This window comes from Dendropsophus ebraccatus, chromosome 13 (assembly GCF_027789765.1).
Source record: "Dendropsophus ebraccatus isolate aDenEbr1 chromosome 13, aDenEbr1.pat, whole genome shotgun sequence".
Classification (NCBI taxonomy): domain Eukaryota; kingdom Metazoa; phylum Chordata; class Amphibia; order Anura; family Hylidae; genus Dendropsophus; species Dendropsophus ebraccatus.
In genome coordinates, this window is record NC_091466.1 from 71520569 (window position 1) to 71533615 (window position 13047).

At 42.8% G+C, this 13047-nt stretch overlaps 1 protein-coding gene across 4 annotated transcripts in view; it reads right to left on the minus strand.

The window, feature by feature from the left end:
- MDGA2 (MAM domain containing glycosylphosphatidylinositol anchor 2) overlaps positions 1-13047 on the minus strand; it is a 414191-nt gene that overhangs the window by 34527 nt on the left and 366617 nt on the right. For all 4 annotated transcript variants that reach the window (XM_069949265.1, XM_069949264.1, XM_069949266.1 and 1 more), the window contains 2 exons: positions 8135-8404; positions 179-327 (listed from right to left, as the gene is read on the minus strand). In XM_069949265.1, coding sequence (XP_069805366.1) covers positions 179-327; positions 8135-8404 — 419 coding nt within the window. The remainder of the gene's footprint in view (positions 1-178; positions 328-8134; positions 8405-13047) is intronic.

Sequence of the window (13047 nt, forward strand, 5' to 3'; positions counted from 1 at the left end):
GTATCTCCTGCTCCGCGCAGCACATCCGTAACTAAAAAATCAATTCCCGGCGAGTAAGAAGGAATGATTACCCTTTCCAGAATGTTTTTCAAGGCTTTAGAACACGCCTTACGATCTCAAGACAAGCAAATAATGCGCTCATTAAATTGTTATTGTATTCTGTAGTGTAAGGGTTCACCTGCTTAAGTCCTAAGCGGTAGGCCAGGATTCGGTCCACGGCGTCTGGGTTCATCTGAGTCCACTGTAGACTGTAGGAGTAGACACTGGCTTTGCTTTGCCATAGTGGGTTGTAGGTATCGTAGTAGAATTCAGGGGGATACGCCTTTCCTAAATTAAAAAACAAAAACAAAAAACATACAATGGATCAATGTTATATATTTATACACATTAATGCAATTGGTTAATTTACTTAAAAATGTAAAAATAGTCAGTGTCATTTCAACAATTTCCTTCCATTTGATAGCCAGCGTGGTGCCTGACATATTTCTGAATGGGGAACTTTACAGCTGTTGTTCTAGGGCATGGATGGGGAACCTTTTGTTGTTATCGTCTTAGTTGTTGTGCCTTTTTCTTTTTTCTTTTTTTCTTCTTCTTTTTTTTCCCGGCGTGCTTGGGCCCCGAGATGCGGGTGGGATTTTTTTTTTTTTTTTTGGTTTTAGGTGGGAGGGATGTTTTTTTTTTTTTTTTTTTTTGGGGGGGGGGGGGGGGTTGAAATTTCTGTGATAATGTAATCGGATATGGCTTTTGGTATAAGAATTTGGATTCTATGTTGTTATATGTTTGAAATTTATAATAAAATAATAATAATAAAAATGATGGATGGGGAAGCTTTAGCCCTCCAGCTCTCCAGCTAAAGCTTTGGCTGTCCAGGCATGATGGGAATTGTAGTTGTGCAACGGCTGGAGGGCTAAAGGTTCCCCATCCCTGCTCTAGAACAATAGCTGTAAAATTTTGCCCACTTGGTGCCTCACTTTTCTGCAATCTACTGTCTTCTGCCTGTTGCCAGGCAAAATCTGTCTCTAGCAACAGACAGAGCAGGACAAATTACAGCAAAGGAAAGTGGGAGGCTTTGCTGTTAAGAAAGCCCTGCTTCAAATACATTGTAGATCATCACCAGCCCAGTGGCTTCCTATTCAGTACATTTTGACCAGCACTATGTCATGGCATAGGAGAGAGGAGTAGCTACTGTCCTGTGATTGGCCAGACAACTAAGAAAAATTAAACTCTTGTGAGCACTCTCTGTCATTTCTTACCAATTGTGACCTGACAGCATTTTATAGGCAATTTTGGACATGTTCATCAGATGTGTCCCCCTTTAAGTGTCTCTATCATTAAGAAGAAGAAGAGAGATAAAAATCACATACTGTGGTTAGATTTTAGGTATTTTTCTTTTGGCTATGCTGGTTTCTATCTGCACATTTCCTCTTTCCATGCTTGCTGAGTGGGCGGCCCTTCCTGGTGTGAAGTCAGAGGGAGGTGCTGTATGTTTTGGCCAATCAGTTGTCTTTGCCTGCTGCTCCTCCCCCTCACACTCATTGAGAGAAAGAGAAACTGCAGCTGCACCGCCTCCTCCCCCTTCTGTCTATATACATCTTACTAAATTACACTAGATCAGCTTTGGCTTTCCGGGCATGATGGTAATTGTAGTTCTGCAACAGCTAGAGGGCCGAAGGTTCCCTATCCATGCACTAGATGGACTCACAGTTACCAAACACATATCTGTACAGGCTAGAGATGAGCAAACCGGCCGAGGTTCGGGTTCGTATGAACCTGAACTCTCGGCTTCTGATTCCCACTGTCTGCCCATTCCGTGGAGAGGGTGGATACAGCCTGAGGACTGCCTAGAAAACTGGGATACATCCTATGGCTGTGGCTGTATCCCAGTTTTCCAGGCGGTCCTGAAGGTTGTATCCACCCTCTTCACGGAGCGGGCAGACAGCGGGAATCAGAAGTCGAGAGTTCAGGTTCATACGAACCTGAACCTCGGCCGGTTCGCTCATCTCTAGTACAGGCATGGTACGGGGTTCTACAGGCCGCTGCAACGTGAAGATATATCATAAACTTCTGTTTGTTTTGAGGTACCAATAGTTTATACAGTTTTTTTGTACTGATGCGTATAACCTTTTGGTCTTTACTTGTTTGCCGGTCTATGGGTGATTTGGGTGTAAATGGACGTGTATGAAAACACACTTATTCCTGGACACTATAATTGAGATAATGTGGCCTCTTTTGAGCGTCGTCTTTGCCATCCATCAATTGAATTAGTTGCATTACTTCTAAATTGATGAAAATGTAATGCACTATTAAGGTAAAAGCATTGAGTTCTTACCGCAGTAAATTACTGGGAAATATTATTTTAAAATCACAGAGTGTAAGGACTTTTACGGGGACGCACTAAGAATTGAATACATTGAAAGGGAAAATGCCGCTGAGCGGGATCTGCCATATAACACTTGATCAGGTCTAACTTAAAAGCTTTTGTAATGGGCCGCATGGAGACCCACAAAACGAGGCTTATTTTCTAAAGAAAGTAACGTACCTCACTTGTTCCTAAAACATATGGCTCTGACACAGGGGTACAGTGTCGCACCTAGTGCCTTTAGAACACACATTATTGGTGGAGATTGGTGGAGTTGGCATTCATGGGTATAGGGGAATCAGAAGTTACAGTTGACAAATGTTTGGCCAGTTATAAAGTTGTGTGGACAGCTTAAAGTGAATGTACCATCTGGGGTGGGGGTGCTGTGGTCCTTTTTTTGAACTGCGGTCTGGTTCCCGTGTACGGCACCAATCTATTCCCGGGCACCAGCCTGGCCTGAAGCACTGGAGGTGGGCCCGCCTGCCCCCAGTGTGACGTTTTGCTTTCCTCATTCTAATGGAGCCGCATCACAGAGGGGAGGGGTTTTGTCACACTGGGGGCCGGTCTCATGATCGTTACGGATCTGAACACTCAGACCGGGACTTATCAAAACATTTGAGATGTCTCTATGATATGTCAATCGTTTTTTGAAACGGCAGTGACACTTAAAGGGGGCCAGGAGGCCTATGTGCCACATACCAACACACTAGTGTTAAACTGTATCTGTTTATTTTACTTCTATATTTTATATATTTTTTATGACTAGGGGAAAATCCATCTTTTCTCCATCCTCCCTATAAACGGGCATAAAAAAGATTTAACTTCCAATATCTTTCATGCCGAATAAGTAGGAGACCCCATTTTCCCCAAAAGTGCCCATGTGCAACATGACACGCCATTGTTATACAATAAGCTTTTGTTCTACTTGTGTATTCTACTTTTTATGACTATGGTGGCTATCTTTCCACCAGTTTCCCAATATAAAGAAATTAAAGGGCTCAATTGCTTTCTCTCTATCTTGCCCAGCACGTAGGGGAATGTATTATCCCAAAAGGTAGGAGTCCCCGCTTCACAGACATTTATGTTAATATGCAATAAATATTATAAATGAAAACACTTTAGTAGGTTAAAGGTGTCCATACACCTAATACTAAAGTCATGGCCGAAGTTTTTGGTGGCCTCTCAACTCCATTAGATGATGTCAGTACGGAGAAGGGTCGGTTCTGTTGGATTTTTGCCATCCAACCCTTATTGTTCTGGGTAGGATAAGCCAGCGTCTGAACTGGCTGTTTTCGAACATGCATGTGTATAGGAATGTTGGGAAAGATGGCTGTTGGCTGGACAAATGTTTGGTCAAATATTGAAATCGTATGGCCAACTTTGTTGCAACTAGAGATGAGATGATTGGCTGTATCCATGTTTTCCAGACAACCTTAGGGCTTTATCCAAGTTGACCAGCCCCAGCTAATCAAATGCCGAACGATCGGGTTCGGATGGACTCGAACCCGAATCTGGTTAACTCATCTCTAGTTGCAACCCATTGTACTAGTGAAATTTGATGACATAGCCCGATTGTGCAACCCTGGTATAAAAAAATAAGCTGGATATAACAGTATCCTGTGGGTGGAGCATCTCTTTATACAGAGGATAGGATCAGTGCTTCATGACTTTACTTTGTGCAAGTGTCAAAGCAAATGTGAACTCGAAGTCCTACAAAATCTGATTATACCAGGTACCCAATGCAGTCGAGAGCATGTAAGTCAAAGTCTACAAGAGTCCAATAATCCACCCGCGCCTCTGAATCACCTTAGCATAATGAGGATGTATTTTTAGATTTGCTTAACCTTCAGTTACTCCGAAAGTCTGAATTAAACTCAAGATCAAAGCGAAAAAAATGACTTTCTACAGAAAACATGTCCTTGTTTAGCATATTAGAAATGCCTGCAGCTCTACAGTGCTGGTGTGATTCCTGACAAGGAGACTAACACACTCAGTTTGATCAGCTGGGAAGTGGTGATGCTTAAGGCAGAGCTGAAGATCTCCCCTCTTTCTCCTTCTTTTCCTTCGTCAGTCTATAGAGACCTGCGGAGCACACAGTCACCGAACAACAATCCCCACCACTTCATGTTCACAGTGATAAATGCATCTTCACGATCCTGGAATGTGTGATTTTTCCCCCCCCCCAAAATAAGTTTCCTTCATAACCTTTCTATGTAACTTCTATTAAGTTTTAGAAATGGGACAAAAAAAAAAATATCCAAAGATAAAAGAAGCCCTATCTCCAGCCTAAGTGAGAACTGAGACTTTACTATAATGATCAATTTCTTTTCTTCCTGTTCCACCACTAGGGGGCCTAAACTGTATACAGCTGTGTACAGCTCCTATATATTCTTTTGATCAGTGCTCCGCTCGTCAAGTCGGCTGCCTGTCAGAACTGCCCCACTCCCTGCCGCTCCACCCCGGGTACTGGGGAAAAGCTGGATCCAATCCTGGGAAACTGGGAGAAGTTTCCCAGGATTGGATCCAGCTTTTCTCGGCATCCTGGAAAAAAGTTCTTAATACAAGTGCCCCTGTGTGCCCATCTTGACCCTGTACTTGGTAGAAAGCCCTGTTATTTCAACCCACTGCTACCTGATCACGTCTGCTGGTGATCAGACGCCTTCAGGCTCTCCTCTGGTGCTCGTCCGTGTCACCGCTGCTTCCCTCTGACCCCTGAATTAACCTCTTCAACCATAGCTGCCCCAGGCAGCCAGCACTAGCACCAGCACCATAAGGTTTGCAACCACCTGGGGAGTTGTGTGTGGAGGGAGAGTTAACTGATTAACTCCTTCTTTACTGATACAGTGTCCTTTATTGATCCAGAACACCTAACCTATTTTTGGGTGTTTCAATTATTTCTTATAGGAAAATTTGCTTTGATATACGAGTGATTTGGATTACAAGCACGTTCCTGGACTGAATTATGCATGGAATCCAAAGTTTTACTAAAGTGTTGTCACTTTACATTGTACTCCTACCTGAGATAATAGTAAGGAGACTACTGAAAAGTTTTCCTGTCCTAAAAACAGGAAGTATTAGCTTTTTATTAGGCTTAGTGGCCAGAGTGAAAACTGCACTATGAGAGTTATTATACCAAAAATTTGGAAAAAAAATTGCCACACGTGCCTGTGGATAGTGCCTGGCCTGGATAGCAGCTTGGCTCCACTAAATGGAATGAGGCTGAACTGCAATACCGCACAGAGCCTGACGACATGGGTGGCGCTATTCCTGAAGAAAAACTTCCTGAAGAAGTTTCTATTAATCCTGTACAAACCCTTTAAGGCTGGGTTCTGCAGATGGTATCTGTGCCACAATAGCATAGAAAACTCGCCATCATTTAGAGCCGAGCGGCTGTAGCATATCATTAATTTTCTTTACAGAGCTAATACGTTTCAGCGGAGTCTGCTGTTATCCACATGTAACATCAATTTATCTCCTAATTGCTCTCAATTTATTGCTTATCATGCTAAACATCCCTCCAGATATTCCGTCTCCATGCTAGGTCGCAAATTACAAGTGAAACAAATGACGCCAAATAATGTTATATATTAGTTATAATTTAGGAGTGACCCTAAAAAAATCCAATTTCCTGACAAGGATAATGTCTCCAGTAGTATTTTTTACTCCTGATGTTGTAGTTTAGTTTTTACTACAGGTAATAAAAATTATATTTCAATGCATCCATCATGCTGTTTTCGTTGCCGAATTAGCCTCAGTTCCTTTCTGTTATATGTATGGAGATAATTGGTTCTATTCTATCTAAAGATTTCACTTGTTTGGATTGTAACTTTTCAGGAAATTTTTTCGGTGTTTGAAAGTAGAGTAGAACATGGGGGCAATAAAAAGAGGGGTTACTGCCCTTGTTGGGGGTTGGGATGCAAAGAGCAGGTCCTTATGCACTGGGTGGCAACACCCGGCACCCGGCAAATGGAACGACAGGGTTAACGTAGGAGTGGAGCAAAAAAACACTTACATTTGTGGTTATGCGGTAAGAGGTACACTAATAGCCTATCCACAGGATGTAGTATATGATAATGGGGAGATCTGACCGCCACAATCTCAATCTCTCATTGGAATAAATTAGCAATTGGTGCTGCCCCTCCTCAGTATGGTGCAATCAAAGATAGGTCAGTGCTGCACTTGCCTTTTGCGGTTCCATAGACATTGACATGGCCAAGAGTGGGCATGCCCGACCACCTGTCCATTTTGACGGAAGCTTAGAAAAATCCTGCTTTCAAAGTGGTGGAGGGTCTTAGTGGTCAGACCCTTCATGATCATAAACTTATTTTTATTATAGGATAATCTTTATTTGAAAAAAAAATAATTTTTTTACTTTTTAGTCCCCTTAGTAAGAAATGAGTAAACTTCAAGCTTATGTCCTGGTTTGGCAACTTCTCCGAACCCAAACACTTGGCATTTAACTCAGGCATTTGCCTGGCAGCCCTAGGATGGCAACCAACTTTGTGCTCAGGTTTGGAGAAGTCGCCAAACCCAGACATGAACTTGAGGTTTGCTCATCTCCACTCTTAAAGGGGTACTCCAGTGGGGGGGGCACTTTTTTGCTGGGAGGGGCGGGTCCCTCATCGCGGCGTTCCGGTGGCTGGTTCCCGGCCGCTTCCGGGTGTCTTACGCGGGCCCGAGACGATACGTCTGAGCGAACTTGAAACGGATCCCGCCTCCTTTACTGAGTGGCTGAGAGGAGCTGAGACGTCACGTCTCGGGCCCACGTCAGACACCCGGAAGCAGCCGGGAACCAGGCACCAGAGCACCGCGATGCGGGATCCGCCGCTGGAACCGGGGAGATGAGTGGATGTCTTTTCCCTCGGCCACCTTCTCCCCGGTCCCAGCAAAAAAGTGCCCCCCGCTGGAGTACCCCTTTAAGGACTCTATTAGAAGGGACAATTATTGGCCAAACAGGCTGATATCCCGCTGTGTAATAGGGCAAACAAATTAGCAAATGCTTGTTTATTGATTGATCATTCAAGTCTAACCCGCTTAAAGAGACTCTGTAGCCACAATCTGTCCCCCCCCAAACCACTTGTACCTTCGGATAGCTGCTTTTAATCCAAGATCTGTCCTGGGGTCCGTTTGGCAGGTGATGCAGTTATTAGGCTTAAAAACAACTTTTAAACTTGCAGCCCTGTGCCTAACAGCCAGGGCTTAGAGCATTCCTAATGATAAGGAGGGCGGGGAGGAGGGACAGAGAGGGTGTGCCAGCCTGATGCATACACAATCTAAGCCCCGGCCGTTGGGCACGAGGCTGCCAGTTTAAAAGATGTTTTTTTGGACAATAACTGCATCACCTGCTGAACGGACCCCAGGACAGATCTTGGATTAAAAGCAGCTATCCGAAGGTGCAATTGGTTTGGGGGGTCAGATTGTGGGTACAGAGTCGCCTTAAAAATAATTGCCCATCAACCATACATCTCCCTATGCAATAGATGATGTGCCACCGACAGCTGATCAAAGCAAAGTCCGGCAGCCCTGGCTGCACGATTACCGAGCCATGTAATAAGTTCAGTAAATGAGAGATGGACCCCGATTGCGTGAACAGTACACTGCAATACTAATGTGTATATTAATACTAATATGTTGCAGTGTACTGTTCTAATACTGACCTCCTATTACATACCTACCTATGACTGGGTATTATAGGAATAGAATCATGGCAGCCGCCGATAACCAAATAACACCTTTCACCTAATGCGCAGACTTTGGTATTATGGGGATTATTACCTGTGACAAGAAAACTGCACCGTCCAGATCCAGCTTCATTAATAATGCTGCAGTTGTAGGTCCCATAGTTTTCCCTGGCGTGGATATTCACAGTCAGCTCCGTGAAATCTTGAGAGTCGAATTGTCCTTTCTCTAATAGTTTGCTCCCAAGCCTCCATTCATACATAAGAACCCTGGTAGGGTAAGCTCTCAACACCCGACAGTTCATGGTGACGCTGGTGCCTAGGCCTTGTCTGATTTCCTGAAAGGTTGGCTCAACAGCAGGGGGATCTGCAAGACAAAAACAGATCAAATATTAGCTTGGTGGATCAGAAGACAAAATATATTTGCACGACTTTCTATTACTTTTAGCTGCTGGGTATACTGTATTTTTTTCTGTATCTTTGTTACTTGTTACATTACATGGTAAATTTAAAGGACAACTCCCGCGGGACCCCAAAAAAAAAAAAAACACAGACACACACAGACACCATACTCACCATCTCTCCGGTGACGATCGCCACTCGATTCGCCCGCCGTCCGCCTCTCCGTCGCCGCCGTCCGCCATCCAGCGATGTCTCCGACTTCCGGGTCCAGGGGATGAAAAGGCTGCCGGTGCGCAAGCGCACTGGCAGCCTTTTCATTGGCTGGAGCGCATCACATGGCTTCCAGCAAGCTCAGCCAATCAGGGCTGAGCAAGCTGGAAGCCATGTGATGCGCTCCAGCCAATGAAAAGGCTGCTGGTGCGCATGTGCACCAGCAGCCTTTTCATCCCCATTCACTTTGCATGAAGACGCCGAGGAGGAAGAAGACCGGACCGCCCCCCGGCTCTGACGTCGTCGTCACCAGATGCCGCCCCGGAGAAGAGGACCGTGACGATCGTAATAGGTAATGTATACATTCTTTAACTTCCGGGGTGGGGGGTCGGGGGTCCAAAAGTGGGGGAAGGGGGCCAGGCCGGGTATTTAACCACATTACAAAGTTATATAACTTTGTAATGTGTGTTAAATGAGCAAAAAAAAATTTTTGTGGGAGTTGTCCTTTAAGGGTTCCAGTATAAAGTACAAATTGTCCCAAAAACAATATGCTCTTATATAATTGATATATTATGGGGACAAAAATTTAAACTTGAGTAGGGTGGGAAGAGTTTAATTTGTAAGTCCTAATTTGGACAGGGACCGAAGTGATTGATGATAATCTCTGTACAGCACCATAAAATAGTTTGAATGTATAAAAATAAACAAAATAACTAAAGATCATTAAAATCTGTTACTAGTCACTCTCCAGGACATGGATATGCATAATTCGCAACCCTCTATATAACAAACCCTTTATGAACCGCTACATTGATGACGTTTTTTCCTTTTTGCCATGCCATACACTATTGATGTATTTTGGACTTGTCGTTGCTCATAGACTAGTTAATCTGTCTTGTTTTTTTCTTATCTGTTTTGCAAAAATATTATTGGGACAAAAATTTAAGTTTGGGTAGGGTGGGAAGAGTTTAATTTGTAAATTCCAATTTGGACAGGGACCGAAGTGAGTGATGATAATCTCTGTGCAGCACCATAAAATGAACAAAATACCTAAAGATCTATTATTTGTAGTCACTCTTCAGGACATGGATGTGTATAATCCACAGCCCTCTATCTAACAAACGCTCTACATTGATGACGTTTTTTTTGTTTTGTTTTTTTGCCATTCCATAAACTATTGATGTATCTTGGACTTGTCATTGCTCATAGACTTGTCTTTTCTCATCTGTTTTGCTGAATGCTTAAATACGCTATTTTATTTGCAACGCGCCTCTGGGTTCACTAACATACCAACTACATCCCCGAGATTGATTCTGTGAGAAGACATTGCTATTCACTTGTAACAGCAAACAAGAGCTTTGGGGCTTAACTGCTTGTCACACTTGTCACACAGCCCCGGCTCCGGCGTAGTCAGGGAACACTAGAAAGTGCTTATACTTATAAAGCAAACTTCTCGAATCAATTAGTGGGTGGTGGTGTCCCCGCTGATGACTTTCTTTTTGTCTTGGAGCCATGGTTGTAATAAGTAACATTAATTTAAAAACCTTACACTTTGCAGGTCATTAATCTCTGTCTGGCATTGTAGACAGGAAAAGCTATCCCGTCTATTCCAAAATGACTTCTTTATCTTCCTGTTCAGGCGAAAAAAAAAAAAAAAAGACGTCAGCAGTAAAGTTCACATCTAGGTTAATGTTTCTGAAGGGCCGTAATGTCTTTAAAGTGCCAGTTCCCCTAAAAAAAAAATTCCCCCGTAAACATAAATCCAAGCGTTGTCCTCTTTCGTGAGTCTTATTATTCTATTCAGAGATTGATGAAAAGGAACGTTGGACTCGTACTGTACATACCATACGTCTGGAATCCAACAATAATTCGAGGAATTGTAAAAAAATGGTAGAACGTACAATGCCTCCATCATCCTGAATAGAATACAACAATTCCCGCTTAAGTAAATACAAGAGCACTGTAGTATCTCTTAGTTTTATTTCCCATCCATTAAATATGTATATATTGTATGTTAAGGAACAATTACGGTACTCCAGGCATATGGAAAAATGTGAACAATGGTGCAACGTTTTAACTCACTGCTTAGCCTTGTAAAGCACAAGTAAAGTTTAAATATATCAACATGGAAAGTTGCAACAATGCAGCTATTTCACGGGTTTGATGTGCTGTCCATGGTGCTGAACACAAAGCCAATTTCTGTGTTATATCTCTTAAACCAAATGCGATATTGCAGATCTGATTGTGCTGAGACTATTCTTAGTTTTTTGATATGCCACATGACTACCATGTATAACTGCCCTTGATCCAATATGGCAGCTTTTAAGATGGCGAACATGTTTCGCACGTAGCCTAAATGATAGACCCCGAGCGGGATGTGCCGGGAAACCCCACAGCAAGCCAAAGCGAGGACCCATTGATCGATACGCTTCGGTGGCGGGGTGGGGTTGTGTTGCTGAAATATTCACAGCGGGATGTCCATCCTGCTGCATGTTTGTCTGCCCATAGACTGTACAGGGCAGGATCTCAATGTGAATTCGCAGCAAGAAATCCACTGCGGATACGCCCAGTGTGTTTGTACCCTATAGCAGTATTTTGTTTATCTTAAGTTTTTTCTTTCCCTATGAAGAACATACCATAAAAAATTATTATAGTATTTCAATGCAATGCGTCTTTTTTTTTTTTTTTAAGCAATGCGAAAATATGTATCGCGGCACCATATGGCGGCATTAAGTACTATGTGCTATTTTCGAATTGTGAATTCTTTCTCCAGCATACAGGTCTACTATTTTTTTTTAAACTATGAGAGAACCAGCCATTAAGCAGTACTTTTAGCAGAGAAAATATGTACTGAGGCACCATATATATATATATATATATATATATATATATATATATATATACAGCTCTATAATACATAACTATAGGCATCCTACTTCATGCACACACCTTGGCATATGCATTTTTTTCAACCTGCTTATATTTTTCAGTTCTTATTTCCTTATAGGGCGAGGGAGACAACTATTTTGCAGCAGTTTAGAGAATTGCTTGACAGCATACAAGAAAATAACTCATTCACTTCTATGAGAAAGTGTTCTCATAGTGCAGAAAGAAGGAGGAGGATCGGAGTTGCTCCCATCATCTTCTAGCCCTTGCTCTTGTCTATTTTCCATTGCCTTCAATGAAGGAATGTTGTGGCCATGCTGTGTGACATGCTCAGCTCACTGTGTAGGAAGCAGGAGGCCATCTGGAGAGGGAAAGAAAGAGTGGACCTGCTCTTATTACTTCCTACCCTCTGTTTTGGTCAACTTTCATATTAACGTCTATGGAAGAGTGTTGTGGGCATGCTGTGTTATCAGCACAGGACACTGTGTAGGGAGGAGGAGATTATTTGTGCAGAGAGGGAAATGAAGAGCAGAGTTATTCTCATCATCTTCTAGATCCTGTTCTGGTCTCTTTTTTTATTGACTTCTATGAAAGTGTTGTGGGCATGCTTTATGAGGTGCACAGCTCCCTGTGTAGGGTGGTATAGGTGATTTGTACAAAGAGGGGCGAATTCTATTGTTCTGTTTTTGTGGTTTCAGTACTGATATTAAGCCAATGAATAATTCATCCCTCGTCTTTGGGTGGACCTAAATAACGCATCGCCTCCAATTTGGAATTATCATCGACACCGTTTACAATGACCTCCGAGATTTGAAAGACAAAGACCGAACTATTATTCTAGGAAAAGTAAAATTGTACATAAAAAGTCCATGAAATGTTTATATATCGCCTGGAGACGCGGGAGGCAAATAATATCCATTTCATTTTACAGCCGTACTATCAGATCTTAGTGAGATGTTGCACAGGAGAGATATTTAGTTGCCAGAGGGGGGATAAAAAGTTTTCTCTCCTTTTGTTTCTTAAAGGGGAACAAATCAAATTAACTGGTACCACAAAGTGCCAGAGATGTGTAATTTACTTCTATTAAAAAATCTTAAGTCTTCCAGTACTTATCAGCTGCTGTATGTCCTGCAGGATGTGGTGTGTTCTTTCCAGTGTAACACAGTGCTCTCTACTGCCACCTCTGTCCATGTCAGGAATTGTCCAGAGCAGGAGAGGTTTTCTATGGGGATTCGCTGCTGCTCTGGACAGTTCCTGACATGGACAGAGGTGGCAGCAGAGAGCACTGTGCCAGACTGGAAATAATACACCACTTCCTGCAGGACATGCAGCAGCTGATAAATACTGGGATACTTTTTAATAGAAGTAAATTACAAATCTCTGGCACCAGTTAATTTGAAAGACTTTTTCTTTTGCTGACCTACCCCTTTAAAGGGGAAGTGAACCAAGAAAAAATAAAAATTGGTTGAAATTCTGCATAGGGCTGTTCCTCTGTCGCTCATTCTGGAAACT